Source organism: Bufo bufo, chromosome 1 (assembly GCF_905171765.1).
Source record: "Bufo bufo chromosome 1, aBufBuf1.1, whole genome shotgun sequence".
Taxonomy (NCBI): Eukaryota; Metazoa; Chordata; class Amphibia; order Anura; family Bufonidae; genus Bufo; species Bufo bufo.
In genome coordinates, this window is record NC_053389.1 from 720,138,741 (window position 1) to 720,161,419 (window position 22,679).

The window sequence follows — 22,679 nt, forward strand, 5'->3', positions numbered from 1 at the left end:
TTTTTCATGTGTAGTTTTTAAGGGGTAGTTTTTCTGTCTAAGGTTTTTCATTGTATTTTTATTTTATTTTTTAAGTAAAATCACAAGCTCCATGATGGTTCATGGTCTAGGAAATATGAAGCACAGGACATGCGTCGTTTGTGGTGTTTTTTTGGGTTTCTGACACCCCCCCCCTTTCCCTCCCCTCAAAAACAGCACGCTGTAGTTTTGGCATTTTTTTTAAAAATCTCTTGAAGCCATAAGGCAGACAGTCATAAAAAATAAAGGTTAAAAAAACTTTTATTCTGCAAGGTTGTGTTCCTGCAAGTGTACAGGCGGAGGCGCTTCACTGTGAACACTCTTCACAAGCGCTCTGCGTGACCGCTATAGCATCCAACCAGGACATGACTACAGCAGCTATCTGCAGAGTGTTCGCAGTGAAGCGCCACCGCCTGTACACTTGCAGGAGCAGAACTACTTACAATAAAAGCTCTACAAAAGACACATTTGACCTTCTCTCCCCAGCCCCTGCATAGTGCTGTCAGCAGTTTAGCACGGTCCAAACTTCTGACAGACTCCCCTTTTAAGGACCTTTCCACACAGTGTGAACTTGGTTATATACATGTTAGCTTGTTAGTAGTCGGGTAAGAGCTGCTCCCTCTGCTGTTGGCAGAGATAAGTACATGGGAAGCAATGCAAATGCAGCGTTGTCCTGTTTTAACCTAAAAAGTGAGGATCCTGTGACATCAGTGATGGGCTTTTCACCATTTATTGGGGCTCCATAGTACAGCAGTATTGTGGTTTAAGGCCTCTTTCACACTTGCGTTGTCCGGATCCTCCGTGTACTCCACTTGCCGGAATTACACGCCGGATCCGGAAAAACGCAAGTGTACTGAAAGCATTTGAAGACGGCGCCGTCTTCAAAATGCTTTCAGTGTTACTATGGCAGCCAGGATGCTATTAAAGTCCTGGTTGCCATAGTAGGAGCGGGGAGCGGGGGAGCAGTATACTTACAGTCCGTGCGGCTCCCGGGGTGCTCCAGAATGACGTCAGAGCGCCCCATGCGCATGGATGACGTGATCCATGCGCTTGGGGCGCCCTGACGTCACTCTGGAGCGCCCCGGGAGCCGCACGGACGGTAAGTATGCTGCTCCCCCGCTACACTTTACCATGGCTGCCAGGACTTGAGCGTCCTGGCAGCCATGGTAACCATTCAGAAAAAGCTAAACGTCGGGTCCGGCAATGACGACGGATCAATGCCTTTCAATGGGCATTAATTCCGGATCCGGCCTTGCGGCAAGTCTTCAGGTTTTTTGGCAGGAGCAAAAAGCGCAGCATGCTGCGGTATTTTCTCCGGCCAAAAAACGTTCCGTTCCGGAACTGAAGACATCCTGATGCATCCTGAACGGATTTCTCTCCATTCAGAATGCATGGGGATAATCCTGATCAGGATTCTTCCGGCATAGAGCCCCGACGACGGAACTCTATGCCGGAAGAAAAGAACGCAGGTGTGAAAGAGCCCTAAACAAGGTGCCGTTTAGCTCTTGCCTGGTTTCTGCCCTCAGCTGTCTGTCACGTGGACTGAATGGCGCAGCAGTGCACATACCCGACTGCCTCTTCACTTAAACACCCCTGTTGTAATGATGATGGGGATCAGTCATACATTTTATCACCTGTCTTGTGGATGAGTAATAAGGGTTTATCCTGACCAAACCTCTTCAACTCTTATTAGAGCACAGCTAAGATTGACTGCTGCGAGAGTCTCTAGTTGCAGGATTTGCCCAATCCGTCTGGTTTCCTTTGTGCTTTACACTGCATCTCCACTTGTTCTGAGAATTTGCTGTGAATCAGCGCAGAAAGTCAGACTTTGTTATAAAACAATAAAAATAAATGTATACATTTGATATATCGCGCACATTCTTTAGCACTGATGACAACACACAGTGTCATTTGCCTCCTTCGGAAATAAGTTCTACACAGCAATTAACCTGTCATTCTGATTAGAGCACCTGGGCGGCAACCGGATTGCTCAGAAGAAAGCCGTGCAAACACGGGGAGAAGGTATAAAGTGGGCTCTGATGTTGCAAAGCTGACGGGGCTGTTCCCTCGACGGCTGTCGTGGCCAGGATCGCTGAGTAGCCATGATCCCTTAAAAATGAATGGGACGGCTGCGGCAGTTGCAAGAAATCCAACACTGCTGGATGGGATCACCACTGCCCAGCAAGGCTAGCCGCGACCAGTGTCTCCGTGCAGCCCTAGCCGAAGTGTTATGTTTGCGTCCGATCTTCCCATTCGAGCAGGCGCTCCTAGGTTGGACTATCAATCTCCCTTTTCTCGCAATTGATGCAGGATTTGGCCCCTAAACAGATCAGATGCTTGTCCACCATCCACAGAATTAGGGATAAGTTGTCCCCCCTTTCCCCTCCGAATGCTTTGAGGTTTGTGCTTTCCTTCTGAGAGAGACCAGAATAGCCGGTCTCTTTAAGCAGAAATATGGGCTCCACTGCTTGTTACTCAGATTTAGGACTCGTGCACACGGCCATAGCCATTTTTGTGGTCTGCAAAACACGGATACTGGCCCTGTGTTATCGGCATTTTGCGGAACAGAACGTCCTGCCCTTGGACAAGAATAGGACATGTTCTATTTTTTTGTGGGGAAATGGAACAGACATATTGATGCAGAGAGCAGTGTGTGCTGTCTGCATGTTTTGTGACCCTGTTGAAGGGAATGGGTCTGCATCCAACCAGCAAAAAATGCGGATCAAAAATATGTTCATGTGCATTAGCCTTTAGATTGTTGAATAGCTTAGCCGTCTTACAACTAAGTCATGGTAGCCGTTGCAGAGTACAGACGTGGCCCCGGCAGCTCCTGTAATTGCGCCCTTATTAGAGCATTTGATAATAAAAAAAAAAAGGGGCAATTGTTTTCTCGTCTGTTTTTATGTAAAATGTTTCATAATGGACATTTTATTAATCGGTTAACTTTATTTTTATTTTTTTTGTCAACTGCACCTTTAGGGTCCATTCACACGTCCGTATGTGTTTTGCGGATCAGCAATTCACTGAAACCGTCAATGTGCTTTCCGCGGGCACTCGCAATTGCGGACAAGAATAGGACATGTTCTATTTTTGTGCGGATACGCAAATGTGGATGTGGACAGCACATTCCGGCCCCGTTGAAAATTAATTAGATCTCATTAATTAGATCTCATTAATTAGATCTCATTAGCGGAAGAAAAACGCTTCAGTTTTATCCCCATTCATTGTCAATGGAGACAAACCTGAACTGAACGAAACAGAGAGCACCAGAATGCATTCCGTCCCGTTTGGTTGCGTCCCCATCGTGGACACAAACGCTGCAAGCAGCGTTTTTCTGTCCGCGACGTGGTGCGGATACATTTTCTCTGGCACAATAGAAAACTGATCCGTCCCGCATTGCCTTTCAATGGTGTTCAAGACGGATCCGTCATGGCTATAGAAGACCTAAAGCAACCGTTCATGACGGATGCATGCGGTTGTATTGTAAGGGAATCGTTTTTGCAGAACCATGACGGATCCGCAGAAAATGCTAATTTGAAAGTGGCCTTAGGCTAGGTCTACACGACGACATTTGTCGCGCGACAGGGCACAACTACACTGCAACATTTGTTGCGCCAATGTTGCGCGACAATTTTTAGAATGGCATTTTATGGTGTCGCGCTGCGACGCAACGGTCGCCGAAAAATCCATCTCGAATGGATTTTCTACGACTGTTGCGTCGGTCGCAGCATGTCGCATGTTGCAGTGCGACACCATAGACTGCCATTATAAAAATTGTCGCGCGACATTGGTGCAACAAAATGTCGCGTGACAAATGTTGTAGTGTAGACCTAGCCTTAGACTAGCGTCTGAAATGTCGGGCTCAGTTCTTGTTCACATCTGCTTTGGAGGCGCCCTTCAGGTCCTCTGGTCTCAGATTCCTCCAAAAACAGCTGAGAAAAGTCCTTCATGCATTCTCCAGAACGGAAACCAAACGGACCCCATTACAGTCGGCGAGATCTGTTTTTGGCTCGTTCAGGTCAGTTATTTGCTAGATCCAGCACTTCTCGTCCTCTAATGGAGCAGAATAACGGAAATCAATAGTGTTGGCCAGTCCACTTGGGAAATGTTGCACCTTTTACAAGTAACACTTTTGTCTACAGTTATTACTCCATTAATTTTAATTTTTTTTTTGCGCCACCCACCTACCGGGGTAAGGCTACTTTTAACACTTGCATTTGGTGCGGATCCGTCATGGATCTGCACAGACGGATCTGTTCAGATAATACAACCGCATGCATGTGTTCAGAACGGATCCGTTTGTATTATCTTTAACATTGCCAAAACGAATCCGTCTTGAACACCATTTAAAGACAATGGAGGACGGATCCGTTTTCTATTGTGCCAGATTGTGTCAGTGAAAACTGATCCGTCCCCATTGACTTACATTGTGTGCCAGGACGGATCCGTTTGGCTCTGCTTCGTCAGGAAGACAGAAAAAACGCTGCAAGCAGCGTTTTGGTGTCTGCCTCCAAAGCGGAATGGAGACTGATCTGATGCATTCTGAGCGGATCCTTTTCCATTAGGGCAAAACTGATCCGTTTTTGACGCTAGTGAGAGCCCTGAACAGATCTCACAAACGGAAAGTCAAAACGCCAGTGTGAAAGTAGCCTTATACTTGCTTGCAACTTGTTATTAGGGCTCATGCATATGATCGTTTGCAGCTCTGCAATATACTGGCACCAGCTGTGTGCACTCCATTCCCTTGAATGGATCTGCAAGACACGGCGCGGAAGTCCATGAAGCACTATGGGTCGTTTCTGTGGCATTTCAGTCTGTCTCCTCACCAGAAAAAAAAAAAAAAAAATAGAGCATGTTCTATTTTTTTTTTTTTTTTTTGCGGTGTGGACTAAATGTTGCAGATCGCGGACCCATTCAAGTGCTATTTGCGTTAGTGTGCATGAGCCCCTAAAGCGGTTATCTGGTAATTACTATCTATCCTCTGAATAGCTGATCGGCAGGGGTGCCGGGACTTAGACCTTGCCGATCTGATGATGCCCTATCCTGAGGATTCCTGGATAACCCCTTTTAAAGGCCTCATGCACACGACAGTATTTTTTCACGGTCCGCAAAACAAGGTTCCGTGATCCGTTTCCGTGTGTCTTCCTTGATTTTTGGAGGATCACCAGACATGAAGGAAAGTGAAAAAATCTAAGTCAAGTTTGCCTTGCAAATGATAGGGAAAAAAATAGACGCGCGGATGACAATCTTGTGTGCCTCTGTGTTTTTTCACGGACCCATTGACTTGACTTGAATGGGTCCGCGAACTGTTGTCCGTGAAAAAAATAGGACAGGTCATATTTTTTGGACGGACTGGAAACACGGATCACAGGCGCGGATGACAAACTGTGCATTACCCGAGTTTTCAACGGACCCATTGAAAGTCAATGGGTCCGCAGAAAATCACGGAAAACGGAGCAACGGACACGGAACACAGCAATGGTCGTGTGCATGAGGCCAAAGTCGCAGTTGATGATTTTGGCGTCCACCTCCCTATCCACTTTATTTTTCTTCATGGTGAGAGCAGCATGTTGTTGATGTTCCTATGACAGTGATCTTGTGTATGTCCCCTTTAAGTGGTGTAGGCAGAAATAATAACACGTTGCCCCCCGCAGTCTTCTGTACACATTCTGAGATCATTTTGACTCTCATACTGAATGTCTTGTCAAAATGTAAAAATAGATGAGGGAAATTGGGGTTGGACCTAGTGCTGTCCATACACTTCTGCCTGTAACGTACTGTCCTTGTCTCCGCAGCCTCCGATAACAGCCAGCGATTTCAAGAAACATGCTTTGCATTTGCATTAACGCCACAACAAGTCCAGCAAATCAGCAGCTCCATGTAAGTCTCCCCCCGTCCTCTGCCATTCCCATCCTCCTTTTCTCTTTCCAGCCATGTCTCCCCTCCCCCTCCTCACGCCTCTCACTTGGCAACTGCACTCGGCCTATTGAAATGATTGTGCTGGATGGGGGCTAGAGTTACATCTGTGCCTGGTGGTGAATTAAGGCTTGTGTTGGCACAGAGTTTCAAGTGAGTGATACTGGGCTGCCAGCACAGGCGCCATATCCCCCTGCAGTTAACTGTTTGGTGGCGGCTGGCAGGATCGTTCTTTATCCTGATTTCTTGTATGAAAAACTTTTTTCAGTAAAACTTTTGCCATAAAATCCTTACTGCACGGGGCACTTGCTGGTGCACAGTCGGCAATAAAACAGCTGTGGTATGCAGTGCACGGGCCCTTTGTGGTCGTCCTTTGTACAATTATTGCTTCCTGTCGCAAACCTCGCACCTCAAAGTGCATCCCTTCAAGGGACTTTCTAATGGTATGTACACAGTTTTATATGTGCTGAAAAAAACCTGATTTAAAATCCACATCAGGATTCCGTGTGGTTTTTTTTTTGTTTGTTTTTTTGGGGGGGGTTTGACATGGTTTTTCATCCTGCCCAATTCAATACAAACTCTGGAGGCAGATTCCACACCTCCTAAGAATAGATGTCATTTGTTACTTCCACGGTGCAGTTTTTAAAACCGCAAGCCAGAGAAAAAAGCAAAATATGAAATAAGTTATTCCCCCATTTTAAAGGGGCTGTCTCGCATCAGCAAATGGCACTTACCATGTAGAGCAAGTTAATAGCAGGCACTTACTAATGTATTGTGATTGTCCATATTGCTTCCTTTGCTGGCTGGATTCATTTTTCCCATGACACTAGATGGCTTGTTTTCATGGATATGACCATCCGGCAGCAGTGGCCATGCTTGCACACTATAGGAAAATGCCGGCCTATGTTCCCGGCCACCAGAGAGGCTGGTGCTTTTTCCTATAGTGTGCAAGCACGACCACCACTGATGGATTGCAGGGTGGTCGTAACCATGGATATGAGAAGTGTATAATGTGATGGAAAAATGAATCCAGCCAGCAAAGCAGGAAATATGGACAATCACATTACGTTAGTATTAATATCAGAGACTGATGACCTCTGGATAGGTCATCAGTCTCTCTAATCTGTGGGGTCTGAGACCCGGGACCCCCACCAATCAGCTGTTTCAGAAGGCATCGGCACTCCTGTGAAAGCCACGGCCCCCTCTGCTCACCAAGCACAGCGCTGTACGTTGTATAGCAGGTGTGCTTGGTATCACAGCTCAGCCCCATTCACTTCTATGGGACTAAGCTGCACCTAGGCCACGTGACTGAGGAACATGACGTCCCATGACCTAGGAAAAGCTGGAGAAGGCCGTGGTGTTACTGCAAGAGCCACTTCCTTCTCAAACAGCTGATTGGCAGGGGTCCCAGGTGTTATTTCTTGCGGGACAAGTTGTGCTTTCTAATTCCATCATTAATTATTGCATACAATGTAGTGGGAAGCGGTAAAAAAATTCCAAATGGGGTGAAATTCGAAGAAAAAAAATGTAATTCCTTTACAGTTTTATGGGTTTTGTTCCCACAGTGTTATAGTTTGTTGCAAAACTGACCCATACCCTTCATTCTCTGGGTCAGTACAATTATGATTCCCTATATGTATAGTTTTTTTTATGTCTAAATCGTGTTAAAATAAATGTAAACTTGTAAAAAAAAAAGTTTTTTTTTTTTTTTCAATCACCATATTCTGACCCCCATAACTTTTTTTTATAGTTATGTCTACTGAGCTGTATAGGGGCTCATTTTTTTTTTTTTGCGGGTCACTCTGTTCTTTTTATTCATACCATTTTTGGAGTGTTTGTGACTTTGATCACACTTTATTACATTTTTTTTGGGGTTAGAGAAGCCATGAAAAAAAAACAAATTGTCCATTTTGACCCTTTTTCGCCGTATTGGAAAAATATTTTTATATTTGGTATTTAACTTTTTTTTTTTGTAATGATTTTGAAGCTCATATATGGGCCTATAAAACCATTATTTTTTATATTTTGAACCATCGTGTATTTTAAAAATGAGTTTATTACTGTCAATTGCTCATTTCCACTGTTGGCATGCCATCTTGTGGCCAAAATAAGAATTGCAGCATGAATACTGTGGGACTCACAGCATTGCAAGCAACTACTGACATCCCCATTGGCCGCAGGGGATGTTGGTAGGAAGCCTGGGTTTTTGACACTTTAGATGCCGTGATCTCACTCAAACGCTGCATCTAAAGTCTTTAATTACCGCAATTGGCATTATTGCCGGTCACGGTAATTAGCGGCAGGTCTCTGCTGTTTGAAACGGCAGGGACCTGCCGGCCATGAGGCCTGCTCGCACGTGTTTGCCTATTGCTCCAGTGCCGTACATGTACGGCGCTGGTAGAACACAGGTTAATTGGAGATGAATTGCAAGTGTGTTTGGCGTGGTTTTTGAACACCAAATTTACACCAAAATCCATGTTGAAAAAGCTCTGTGGTTACAGGACGTATCGGTCCTTTACACAGGCCGAATATCGTTCATAAGAACACTCTGCCCTGATTATTGGCCCATGTAAATATGCCAGCAATCGGCCAACATACAAGCAATTGCCTGTTTATTGATTCATCGCATCTTTTATGTAGGCCTAAAAGTTTTCTGCAGCACATCGCCTTGTGGAAACGAGATGTGCTGCAGACCATAGGCAAACTGGGATCCGAACAGTCTAGTTTGTGCATATACCAGTTAACTTGTTATAGAATTGATCCGTTACTAGGATGTAAAGGACTGTGATGTGATCAGTAGCATGTGGGGGGTAATATGTAGAAATATAGTGAATTCTGCAGGGGAACAGATGCCACTAAAACAGTTCTTCAGTGGAAAGACCTAACGGCAGCACAGACCTCGGCTTCCTAGACCCCTTTAGAGGTCGGCAGATTTATTATTGCTGTCCCAAATTTAGCCAGCATAAAACTAGACCGGCCGAAATGGTGCCACCCTGTTCAGAGTAGCGTGTGATGTGGTAAGACTCACCAAGTTTACCAATACTGCACCAATATATCTTGCCAAAGTAATGGCACAGACTGTCATAGGGGTTGTCCAAGATAATAAAAAAAATCTCGGACTAGTCCTGGATCAACCTCGAAGGGGGTGCGTGTGCCATCATTTGTTATTTTAGGCATTTGGAGGGATTATCCGAGATTCTCAGGTGACCTATTTAATCTGGCACAGTTTACAATTCCCTGTAGCCCTTCCCCCTTTTCTAGACACTTTCCAGAACGGTCTAGCTATAGTCAAAAGTGTCTAATAAACATAATAAATTGGCCGCTATTTCAGCCAGAATTCTGGGGCATGTTGCTTAGTAAATCTCTGCCATAAAATTCCTGATGTGGACTCCCAGTAAATTGGGTTAATGGGAGAGCTTATGGACAAGCAGTTTTTTTTTATTGCTTGCGTTAATGTTTTAGGAATGTTCTGTTCATTTGTTATCTTTCCTTTTTGCAGGGACATCTCTGGAACAAAATGTGACTTCACAGTTCAAGTGCAGCTTAGGTAAACCACTTGCTGCATTCTAGTCTGTCTATCTTAGGCCTCATGCACACGACCGTATGTATTTTGCGGTCTGGAAAATACGGATGGCGTTCGTGTGCATTCTGTATTTTGCGGAACGGAATAGCTGGCCCCTAATAGAACAGTCCTTACTTTGTCTGTAATGCGGACAGGAATAGGACCTGTTCTATTTTTTTTGCGGAACGGAAATGCGGACATAAAGAAAAGGAATGTACACAAAGTAACTTCGTTTTTTTTTTTTGGTGGACCCATTGAACTGAATGGTTCCGCATACGGTCCGCAAAAAACGGAATAGACACACGGGAAGAAAATACATTCGTGTGCATGAGGCCTTAGGCTGGGTTCACATCATGTTTTTGCCATCTGTTTAGCGCATGTATGTTAAACGGATGCCAAATAGTGGCATCCATCATCATAGAGTTCTGTTTAAAAAAAATAATATATATATATATATATATATATATATATATATATATATATATATATATATATATATATATATATTAAATAAAATATTTTTTTCAACGAAACTTTGTATACACATCCCTTGCTATGTGGAAAGAAATTGTGGGGGTCACATATCTCTAGGTCGTACCGTTCCTGAGATATTCCCCAAAAATTACATGCATTAGCCAATACAAGCCTGCAAGCCTTTCACTCATATCCCAACTGCCATACGGATGGTCACGTGTCCCTTATCAGCCAATAGAAGCTCGCAGGCCCTTAGTCTCCACATACACACAGTTTTACTGGGGCAGGGGTCACTGTTGAAGGGGCGGGCACTGTGGAGGTCACTATTGAAGGGGCGGGGCACTGTAGGGGTCCAGTGTTATGGGGAATACTGTTTATCTTTTAACAACACACACAAACATTAAGTGAAATACATGAAATATACCCGTGCTAGGATGCTTTACTTGCAGCCTCCAGCTGTTGCAAAACTACAACTTCCAACGTGCCCTGATAGCTGTAGGCTGTCTGGGTATGCTGGGAGTTGTAGTTTTGCGACAGCTGGAGGGCCGCAGGTTGGGAATCCCTAGGTTAATGTATGCGATTTTTCACTGGACTCTGCAGATTAGAAAAGAGTGGTGTACTATGCTTTTGTATTGTAGGCCCCCCCCCCCCCCCCCCCCCCCCCCCGATATATACGTTAAACTGGTGGCAAAAATGTGAACCCAGCCTTAGATCATATATCAGCCTTTAATCTTGTATCCGCCTATAGATTCTGTCTTTCAGAAACTAGCTGCCCTCAAGAAGACCATTTCCCACCAAACCTGTGTGTAAAAATCAATGGAAAACCCTGTAATCTGCCAGTAAGTGGGCTCCTGCTTAGTGCATATTTTTATTTTATTTTTTTAAAGCGTTGTCCCCAAGCTATCAGATCTCATAAAATAAGACTCCACCTTCATCCAGCGTTGCTCCTCTACTTTGCCCGGCCGGGCTTTATTTGGCAGCAGTGATGACATGCTTGTATACTCCATGTGACTGCTGAGGCCAGCGATTGGCTGCAGTGGTATCCTGTGTATAAGGGCACATCATTGCAGCTGAGGGGGATGAAATTGGTGTGTTTAACTTGCGGTCTCCAGTGCACGGGCGGCGCCTGGGACGGATCGAGACTGATTTAACTTGAATGGGTCCGTGATCCGTCGGCACCGCAAAAAATAGAACGTTTTAATTTTTTTGCGGTGTGGAGGCACAGACAAACACCACGGAAGCACTCTGTAGTGCTTCCGTGGGGTTCCGTGCCTCCGTTCCACACAGCAGCTTCGGATTGCGGACCCATTCAAGGAAATGGGTCCGCATCCATGATGTGGGGAACGCAAAGCCGGTGCCCGCATATTGCGGACCGGCTGTTTGTGGGCCGCAATACGGGCCGTGTGCATGAGGCCTTACACTGCTGCAGTCATGTGCAGGTGGTCGCAACTTCACCAATGCAGGACAGCAACAGGGAGCGGTGACATCGGAGCAACGGTGAATTTTCTAGCTGAGTAATTTCACACATCCTCTACTTTCAGCCATGTTTTTAGTTTCTTTGAGCATCTGCCTATCATTTTATTTATATTTCTATTCTTATAGGGTTATCTTCCGCCAACCAAAAATGGGGTTGAACCAAAGCGACCAAGCCGACCAATCAACATTACCTCACTTGTACGTCTCTCTACAACCGTTCCTAACACCATTGTAGTGTCATGGACAGCTGAAATTGGACGTGTAAGTGCAAAGTTGACTTTTTTTTTTCTTTTTCAAATGAATTACTTTTTTGTTAAATAACTAAAAGTTTACCTGACTTTTGAACAGACTTTGCATAAATCAATATTACAGTGTGTGTACATGAGGAATAACACCTATTATGGCCATTGTATGACTTCTGGCATAGCAGTTCTCCCACAGGTGGTGGATGGAGACTAGCTACCATCCACTGCACACAAAAAGTAGAGGACAATCTGCTTCCTAACATTGTTACTCAGAAGCAGCCCCAGGATCATGGAGGACATTGCAAAGAAGTACTGACCTGTATAGTTGTTAATAAAGAACTTGTGGTGAGACAGAAGCTGTCTGTGCAGTCTCTGGCTGTCTAAGTTAATGCTCACTCCCCCCTTCCTCTCCAAAGATGTGTATTTACATACGTAATATGATCCCTCTGTGACCTGCTGCCCTGAATTTTTCACAAAGTTTTATTACAAAGTTTCTTGTGGTCGCTTGTATTATTGATTTATGCAAAGTTCTTTGAAAAGTAATTGACCATTTAAAGGGAATCTGTCACCTGCTTTTACAATTTTAAGCTGTCACCATCGCTATGTTCACTAAAGTACCTTATTTCCAGCAGTCGTCTTTTTACTTTATTTCGTTTTGTCCTTTTTGATATAAAAGCCCTTTTTATGATATGTTAATGAGGCTCCAAGGTGCCCAGAGGGGTGTTTTTTTCCCTCTCCGGTGCCCAGTGACTCCCCCCTGCAGTGCCCAAGAACGACTCCTGATCCTCAAATAACCTCCCCCAGCCCTGGCAAACGGTTCCGCCCCCTCCCCACGTCATCGTCTACCTTCTAGAAATGCCCCGTCCTTCTTCCTGTCTGCGGCCAAAAAACTCGCGCAGGCGCAGTACCGCCTGCGGCCTGCGCGATAATGAACCTGCTCAGGGCAACATTATTTGAGGATCAGGAGGCGTTCTTGGGCACTTCAGGGGGGTGTCACTGGGCACCGGAGAGGGAAAAAAACGCCCCTCTGGGCACCTCGGAGCCTTATTAACATATCATAAAAAGGGCTTTTATATCAAAAGGACAAAACGAAATAAAGTAAAAAGACGACTGCTGGAAATAAGGTACTTTAGTGAACATAGCGATGGTGACAGCTTAAAATGGTAAAAGCAGGTGACCCTTTAAATATTTGTGTGACTTAAGGGAAATTATGGTGGGTGACCTGGAGTGGAGAAGTCCCGAGAATAACTCATCATGGTAATTAGGGGATGGGCTTATACTTGGAGTATCAGCTTTGTCTTCCTCGGTGCCATGATACATTGCACCTATATTAGTGGTATTGTGCCTGTCTCTTTTGTACCACAATTGAAGAGGTATGTCTCTGTATAATGTGCCTTTTATTATTGAAAGCTGGTTGCCGTTTATGAAAATGTCTTGATAACTGAATGACCAACCGGACTGTATATACCCAACTCTATCTTCTGAAGGGTTCTTCTTTATTTTTTTTATTGAAAAATTGTTAATAAAAATTATCGGATTAAAAAAAATTATAATATTGCGCCTCAATCATAACACTTGGAATGTAACCCCTTCCCGACATATGACTTAATAGTACATCATGGCGGCAGGTGCGTTCTTGCATTTTGACGTATTACGTCATGGTCATCGGGTGGGCATCAGAGCGGTGCACGCCTGATCACTGTAGGGGCCCGGCAGTCCCTGGTAGCCGGGCCCCTGCTGTATCCGCCGCCATCGCTGTACAAGACCAATGCCGGCGCATTAACCGCTTCTATGATGCGATCAGTGCTGACCGTTGCATAGAAGGGATTTGCGGTGGGTGAGGGAGCCCATCAGGTCCCCGCACTGCTGTGGTGGGGACCCAAAGGGTGAGAAGGCTGCCCAATGCCTTGGACGGCATCGGGAACTGCCTTCTACGGGTGCCCAGGATATCCAGCCTCAGGCTGGGCCTCCTAGGCTACCGGTTGGTGTATGACTGTGTCATACACTAACAGGCAATGCATTACAATACAGATGTATTATAATGCATTGTAGAGGGGATCAGACCCCCAAAAGTAAAGTCCCAGAGTGGGACAGAAATAGTTTTAAAAAAAGTTAAAAAAAAATTTATGTACCCAAAAAATGATACTAATAAAAAAGGCAACTCTTCCTGCAAAAAATGAGCCCCTGCACAAGATGATTGGCAGAAAAATATGGCGTTCAGAAAAAGTAGACACAAAAACATGCTTTATGTAAAACAAAGTAAACATATTTGATATCACCGCGTCCGTAACAACCTGCTCTATAAAAAAATAGCGCATGATCTAACCAGTCAGATGAACGTTGTCAAAAATACAGTGCCAAAACAGCAATTTTTTTGTTACCTTGCCTCACAAAAAACGTAGAGCAATCCCAAAATAGTAGCATTAAAACTGTCACTTTATCCCCTAGTTTCCAAAATGGGGTCACTTTTGGGAGTTTCTGCTGTAGGGGTGCATCAGGGGGGCTTCAAATGGGACATAGTGTCTAAAAACCAGTCCAGCAAAATCTGCCTTCCAAATACCATATGGCGTTCCTTTCCTTCTGCGCCCTGCCGTGCGCCCTTACATCAGTTTACAACCGCATGTCGGGTGTCTCTGTAAGGCTACTTTCACACTAGTGTTTTTCTTTGCCGGCTCCGAGTTCCGTCCTAGGGGCTCAAATCCGGAAAATAACTGATTAGTTTTATCCCCATGCATTCTGAATGGAAAGTAATCCGTTCAGGATGTCTTCAGTTCAGTCTTTTTGACTGATTAGACTTTTCAGAAAACCGTAGCATGTTTTATTTTTACCTCCGGCCAAAAATCCGGAACACTTTGAACGCCGGATCCGGCCTTTTTCCCATTGACTTGCATTAACTCCGGATCCGGCGCCGTGTTTTCCGTTTTTTCTAATGCATTTTTTCATTGTGATCAAAATCCTGATCAGGATTCAAATGTAATCTGTTTTCACACGTTTTTCCGGATCCGGCGGGCAGTTCTGGTGACTGAATTGAACGCCGGAATCAAACAACGCTAGTGTGAAAATAGCATAAACCTCAGAATCAGGGTAATAAATATTGAGTTTTGTTTGGCTGTTAACCCTCGATGTGTTAAAGAAAAAAATGGATTAAAATGGAAAAATCTGCCAAAAAAGTGAAATTTAGAAATTTCATCTCCATTTTCCTTTGAATTCTTGTGGAACACCTAAAGGGTTAACAAAGTTTGTAAAATCAATTCTGAGTAGTTTGAGGGGTGTAGTTTCTACAATGGGGTCATTTATTGGGGGGGGGGGGGGGTTCTATTATGTAAGCCTCACAGTGACTTCAGACCTGCACTGGTCTTTTAAAAGTGGGTTTTGGAAATTTTCTTAACATTTTTTCAAATTGCTTCTAAACTTCTAAGCCTTATAACATCCCCAAAAAAGAAAATGACATTTACAAAATGATGCAAACATAAAGTAGACATATGGGGAATGTTAAGTAATAAATATTTTGGGGTATCACTTTTTGTTTTAAAAGCAGATAAATTGACATTTAGAAAATTGCCAATTTTTCAAACTTTTTGGTAAATTTGGGATTTTTTCATAAATAAAGGTGAAATATATGGACTCAAATTTATGACTCATGAAGTACAATGTGTCACGAGAAAACAATCTCAGAATGGCTTGGATAAGTAAAGGAGTTCCAAAGTTATTACCACATAATGTGACACATGGTCAGATTTGCGAAAACTGGCCCGGGGTACAAGGTTCGGGTTGTCTAAGTATTCCGTTATGTAGTCCGCTACCTCGGTCCTTAAGTTAGTCTATGGGAGTAGAATCCATAACGGAATTCTTGGATAACCCGAACCTTGTATACCGAACTTGAAAACACGGGTTCACTCATCCCTACTTGTGAGTTGTACAGTCTACAGCGTATAAACAGAGGTCCTTTTTCAGACACGCCTTAGTCTGTGGTTACATGGTGCTCCACAAATGGTTTTGGTCTCATGGCTTTTCTGAGACTTGCTGTTGTGCGACCCATAACCATTTGAGTCACATGTCACTGTGTAGGTTCACATCGCAGTTTCATTTTCCATTCTTCTGAATTATCAGAAAAACAAAAAACGTATCCTATATTTTCAGCATCAGTTATGCAGGTTTTGCATCTGTTTTAGCCTTTTCCGTCTGAGATCTCTTATTTTGGACAGAATAAAAAGTCCTTTGTGGAGGACTTTTTCTACTGTCTAAAATAGGGCTGCCCAACCTGCAGCCCTCCGGCTGTTTCAAAACTACAACTCCCAGCATGCCCATGCAGCCTACAGCTGGGCATGATGGGAGTTGTAGTTTTACAACAGCTGCAGGGCCGCAGGTTGAGCATCCCTGGTCTAAAATACTGAATCTCTGACGGAAATGGCTTATACTGATGTAAAATGAACATAACTGATGCTCAAAATAAACTATCAGTGTTTTGTTTTTTTTTTGTGTTTTTTTTTTTTTTCTGTTTCGACAGATCAGAAGAATGGAAAACGAAACTGTAATGTGAACCTGGCCTAAGCCATACTTGTCTGCAACCTGCTGATACACCACTGTGAGCTCTGATTTGGCTGTAAAAAAAAAACAAAACAAAAAAACAGCCCAATCCCACAAATGTTGCAAGTTACACACAACTTGCTTTGTGGTCTATGATGGCGATGACATGTGCAACCTGCAGAGGACTATTGCTCAAGGCCCATAGAATGGAGGGCTGAAAAGCTGGCTGTTACCAACGAATGTCTGTTTTCCAACAGTGAACTTGCACTGAACTCTGATCTGTTTTGCAGAATTTTTCACTGGCTGTATACCTGGTTAAGCAGTTGTCGTCATCTATTTTATTTCAACGACTCAGAGCGAAAGGAATCCGCAATCCAGACCATTCCAGAGCACTCAGTAAGTTTATTATACAGATTACTGTCGGAAAAAAAAAAAAAAAAAATCCTGTCCCACTATATTCTGTGGTTACACTGTTGCCTCACTCCCTAAGGCCTCATGCACACAACTGTTGTGTGTTTTGTAGTCCGCAAATTGCAGATCTGCAAAACACGGATGGCGTCCGTTTGCATTCCGCAATTTGCAGAAGGCCGCGGACAGCAGTTAATAGAACTGCCTCTTCTTGTCCGCAAAACGGACAAGAATAGGACAGGTTATTTATTATTTTTTTGCGGGGAACGGAACGGAGCAACGGATGAGGAAAGCACACGGAGTGTTGTCTGCATCTTTTGCGGCCCCATTGAAGTGAATGGGTTCGCATCCAAGCCACAAATACTGCGGCTCGGATGCGGACTAAAACAACTGTCGTGTCGAGGCCTAACTCTGTAAACTTAGATTTTGGAAATGGTGGATTCAAAGTAAGAAAGTTTAAATCGGAACCATTTGCGGGACAGAGCGACATATCTTTGTGCCTTTTTACCATATGATGTTTCTTTCCTCGTAGTCAAAGAAAAGCTCACAGCAGATCCCGACAGTGAAATTGCAACCACAAGTTTACGGGTTTCACTGCTGTGTCCGGTAAGGTGTAATACAGGCCAAGTGCTTCATAGTTTTGTTTACTTTGATATTGTATTCGTCAAAACGATGGTGTACGGTGTATAAGTTATTATAAAAGGTCCCTGTAACCACATGGTGCTCTTGGATTTGGTATTACAAGTCAGTAGTATTCACACATAAGAGAATGTCCTGTATAGGCCTCTTATTACACAGATCTCAGCCCAGAATATGTGCACCCTCTCTGATCATACCGCCACTCACCTGTGTCATTATTTTGAACTTGTGCCCCTTTAGACTTTTGTCTATCACACCCAGTTGCTATACATGGCTCAGGGAGCACCAAAGGCTTTCAGGCATGAACCACATCATAGTCCTTAGTGATGGGTCACAAATTCCTTCTGAATTCTTAAAATCCAATAGCGACAAGTGAAGTCTGGTGCACCTAGCCTTTCTGCTGTCTGAGGTGAAAATTGAAGTGCGCTTCAACAATGCATTTCCCTCAGCCCTGCCGCCGTCCCCGCTTGTGGTTGTGCTGCCTGAGGCGATTGCCTCGCCTAATTGCTAGTGTGACCCTGAGTGACGGAATCTATTTTCTTATTGTTGGTTTAAATTTTAGCTGGGAAAGATGCGCCTGGCCATCCCTTGCCGATCGCTTACCTGCTCCCACCTCCAATGTTTTGATGCCACGTTGTATATACAGATGAATGAGAAGAAGCCTACATGGGTGTGTCCTGTGTGTGACAAGAAGGCACCGTATGAGCATCTAATCATTGATGGGTGAGCATATTATAGATGTGATCCTCACAAGGAGAATGTTTGAAGTGGAGACCTGAATTGGCTAGTGTGCGCTAACGCTACTGGAGAATTTTGACCTGACCGCTGCAGGCCAGTGGCCTATGGTTATTATATGCCTTTTAATATAGAAGAGCATCATGTGGCCCGCTAAGAGATTCCCTGCTTTTGAGACAAGCCCATGTGCCTGATTATAGAAGAGCAAAACTGGCGTGAGATGCGGCTAATGTACTAAGAGACAGAAGATTCTTAACAAATCGGGTGCATCTCTGCCCTGCCGTGCCCCAGAAACGGACGTATACGACAGATACAGGCTCTGGCAAAAGTTTTATAGTGAAGGTGGCACAAAGCCCCGCCCACATATGCTAAGCCCCACCCGTTTTATGCACCACTTCGGCGAAGAGGCGAGAAGCCTAAACAGTCGCAAATTATGGCGTACATAATAATGTATGACTTTTTTACGCTAGAATAATGGTGTAATTAGCTTAACGAGATTGACCTCGTTTTAGCTTATAGAGCTGCAGACATGCACGGCTAGATCGCCGCTAGCATGTCCGCAATATACCTGTCCCATAAAGCTGTGTCCTTTGTTTAAAAAATGATTTTAGAGATATATAAATGAGCCTTGTAAGGTGTCCAAGGGGCTGTACGAACCTTCCTGCCCAGCCACGCCCCCTGTGAAGGAGCCCAACATCGCCTGCATACTCCGAATCTCCTCCTTGCTCACAGTTAAATTGCCGTAATCTCGCGATGCGTGAGCTCGCGCATGCGCAGTTTCTTCCCTGAGGCTGATACCAGCACAGGGAAGGAACACTATACCGGCACTGCACATGTGCGAGCTCGCGCATCGCGAGATTAAGGCAATCTAACTGTGACGAAAAGAGGAGATTCGGAGGACATAGGTGGTGCTGGGCTCCTTCACAGGGGGGCGTGCCTGGGCAGGAAGAAGGTTAGTACAGCCCCTTGGGCTCATTTATATATCTTTAAAATCACTTTTTAAACACAATAAAAGGACACAACTTTTTGGGACTGGTATATTGCGGACATGCTAGCGGCGATCTGGCCGTGCATGTCCGCAGCTCTATAACCTAAAACGAGGTGACAGAATCCCTTTAAGAAATGCTCATAGAGTACAATGTACCGAACCACTTTAGATGGATGATGAGCTGCTGTACAGTAGATTTTCTAGTGCAGGCCTCCTCTTGTATCCTCTTCCATGTGAATCACTAACGCCCTGTAGTGGATGTGTAATCGAACACCACACCTCATCTGAAGTCTTAGTGCTTGAAAGCTGGCCAGATGTAATTGGACTCCCACTACTTTGGGAGACGTTTGGTGTAACTCTCCACCACGTCTTATATGACTGACAGTCTAAGTAACTTGACACTCTAAAAGTAGAGCACATGGAGCTCTGACTCTTCCAGTTATTTTATTGTTTGTGTATTATAAAGTTTTTGTTTTATGACTTTTTATCTATGTAATTATTAAACTTAGATTTTGTCAAGGGAATTGTTTAACCCCTTCAGGACCCTGCCGTTTTTCACCTCCCTGCCTAATTTTGCAAATCTGACATGTCACTTTATGTGGTAATAACTTTGGCATGTTTTCTACTTAACCAAGCAATTATAAGATTGTTGTGACACATCATACTTCATGTTAGTGGTAAATTTGAGTTGATATGTTTAACTTTTACTTTACATTACCTTAGATTTTTTTCTTTCTCTGCTTTTGAGACAGATATCTCTTAAAATGGTTACAAGTTAACATTCGCCATATGTCTACTTTATGTTGGAATCATTTTGTAAATATAACTTAAATTTTTTTCGGATGTTAGAAGGCTTAGAATTTTAGAGGCAATTTTCATGAAAATTTCTAAGACCAACTTTTTTTTTATGGACCAATTCAGTTCTGAAGTGACACTGAGGGGGTTTACGTAATAGAAACAAAGAAGCATCCATAAATGATACATTTTATAAACTGCTTTCCAAGTTATTCAAAACTGATTTTAACAAACTTTGTTGACCCTTTAGAATCTAAAGTTTAGATGTTCCACAGGAATTAAAGCAAAATGGAGGTGAAATTTCACATTTTGAATTTTTTTGCAGGTTTTCCTCTAACACAGCAAGGGTTAACAGCAAAACAAACCTCAATATTTATTACCCTGATGCTGCAGTGTACAAAAACATCCCATATGTGATCCTAAACTGCTGTATGGGCACACCACAAGGCTCAGGAAGGAAGGGGCACAATATGATTTTATGGTTTTTGGAGTTTAGATTTTGCTAGAATATTTTTTTTTTCTTGTGCTCAATGTTGCATTTGAGAAGATGGGATGCAGGAACTGTCAGACATAGAGATCTTTGGAGGATTGGAGACTCGAGGGGCGGATTTCTATCCCGCCCTGCTGAGTCCGATGTGAATATACACTACATAATAAACATCAGCTATTTCCCGGACCCTGTTTTTCCTGAGAGTTTTAAGTACGAAGTTCCCAAGTAGTCAATGTATTTTTAATAGAGTGACTAATAAAGATTAAATTTTATTATCAGAGAGGTTGCAAAGGTTACGCTAAGGTCCAAGTGACCACCTAACCCCTCTTGTATTGAGGCCCCCAGGCACAATGTACTTACCTTGCTCCCCAGCCCCCCTGTCGGTTCTGAAGCCCGCACAGCTGTATCCGTGCAGGCGTCTGAAGCGACGCGGGTGCTGGGTAGCCAGGTAAGTACATTGTGTGTGAGGGGCCCAGCCATATGGGGGGTGGGGGGCTTTTGAGCGGTAGGATAACCCCTTAAATGTGTAATGGTTGGTGAAAACTGAATATGTAAGCTGTGCAGTGTTTACCACTGGATAATATGGTGGTAAAACGACATACATGAAGGATAAAATTAATAGCCCACAGAGTGGTGAACTTTGACGCAATCCTCTATTATCTCCCTTTTGGAACACACGTTGTATCTCTTGGGTCCTTGCCTTCCTTTTGTTTGTGGGACTTCACCAGGGAAATGTCACCCTAGTACAAGATAGGCACCTTTTACATCCAGAAGTACTGGGGCCCTCCCTGATTTAGAAAAATTAGGGCCTTGGTCACCATCTCTTGAAACTGAAGGAATGTTCCTGTCTGGCCGGCAGATTGAAATAACACGTACGCATTATACAGTGCTGTCTGCACAATGTGCACGGCCAGCTTTTTGTACCACACCTTCGTTTTCCACGTGGCACTGTACAGCTTCAGAACGTGGTCTGAAAGCTAAATCCTCTGTTGGTATTGTAGTCCAGGATGCAGTCTGACTTGGGACTAGTGCTACCACTTACAGGGGCAGGGAATATGGTATTTCCACGAATGGTGATCAGTACAAGGACATCCCTCTTGTTCTTGTACATAACCACCAGCATGTTCTTATTGAGGGGGACCTTACTGTCACCTGTTCTGAGTGGCTGTGTAATCAGAGATCTAGGGAGGCCTCTCAGGTTTTTGCATACTGTGCTGGATTACACTGGTTTAATAGTTATCCACATAGAGGTGGTAACCCTGATCTAGTAGTGGGTAGGACTGCAGCTATCTATTATTTTAGTAATCAAGTATTCTATCGATCAATCCAACGATTAATCAAGTTCTCTAATAAGAAAAAAAAACACATCATAGAACATTTTCCTTTTTATAAAAAAAATCAACAGACCCGCCACCTGGCTCCCCTAGTGCCACCAATACTCTGTGCCATCAGCCCTCCCATGCCATCAGTCCCCTGTGCCCTCCGCTCCTAGCCATTAGTTCCCAACGGCAGTTTAATATTTACCTTTCCTGTAGGGGTGCTGCCGACATTCCACAGCTCTGCTAGCCTCTTCTTTGCGCGCTGCGCTGGGTTCTGACATCAGTGTCGGGTCGTGGTGTGAGCTTACATGCACGATGTGTCAGGATGCATTGCAGCGCGGTGTGGGCCGTCGGGAGACTATGGAGCGTGAGTAATGGCAAGCGCTTCGCGGTCACATGACACAAACAAATCCTTGAGGATTTATTTTTTTGTCGAGCTCCTCAATTTAATCGAGTAATCATTGCACCTCTGGTAGTGGGTGCACCAAGTTCCACAATATTTTCCCATTAACTTCTAGGATGGGGTGGGAATTTTGGGGGTTTAATCTGGGGTGTCTTTCCCTTTTGTAAACCCAGAACCCGTAGGTGTACCCAGAGGTACTCGCACAGTTTGTACATTTTAATGCCATACCTTGCCCGCTTGCTGAGTAGGTACTGGTGAAATTTTAAAATGGTTGAGCACTGACCTCATTTTTGGGTGGCATTTACTGGGGTCCATATCAGGTGTCGAGTAAATGATGAGGGGTTCTGGGCTGTAAATTGCTGGACATATGAATTATTTCGGGCCTCCGTTAAAGGGGTTGTACCCATATTTTCACTCAGGCAGCCCCCCCCTGATAGCATTGGAGCATCTCATGCTCTGATGTGCTCCCTTGCCCTGCGTTAGATCGCGCAGGGCAAGGGCTCTTTTGTTTACAATAACACACTGCCGGGCGGAAGCTTCCACCTGGCAGTGTGTTCGGTGACGTCACTGGCTCTGATGGGCGTGCTTTAGCGCTGCCCTAGCCGTTTTACTGGCTAGGGCAGCGCTAAAGCCCGCCCATTAGTGCCGGTGACGTCACCGGGCTTCCTGGCAGCCCCACGGAGA

At 44.3% G+C, this 22,679-nt stretch overlaps 1 protein-coding gene across 2 annotated transcripts in view; it reads left to right on the forward strand.

The window, feature by feature from the left end:
- The window catches only part of PIAS1 (protein inhibitor of activated STAT 1), a 76,341-nt gene that overhangs the window by 40,500 nt on the left and 13,162 nt on the right, over positions 1–22,679 (forward strand). For both annotated transcript variants that reach the window (XM_040414315.1, XM_040414316.1), the window contains exons 3-9: positions 5,814–5,898; positions 9,434–9,481; positions 10,719–10,809; positions 11,573–11,707; positions 16,509–16,614; positions 17,159–17,232; positions 17,828–17,988. In XM_040414315.1, the coding sequence (XP_040270249.1) occupies positions 5,814–5,898; positions 9,434–9,481; positions 10,719–10,809; positions 11,573–11,707; positions 16,509–16,614; positions 17,159–17,232; positions 17,828–17,988 (700 nt within the window). The remainder of the gene's footprint in view (positions 1–5,813; positions 5,899–9,433; positions 9,482–10,718; positions 10,810–11,572; positions 11,708–16,508; positions 16,615–17,158; positions 17,233–17,827; positions 17,989–22,679) is intronic.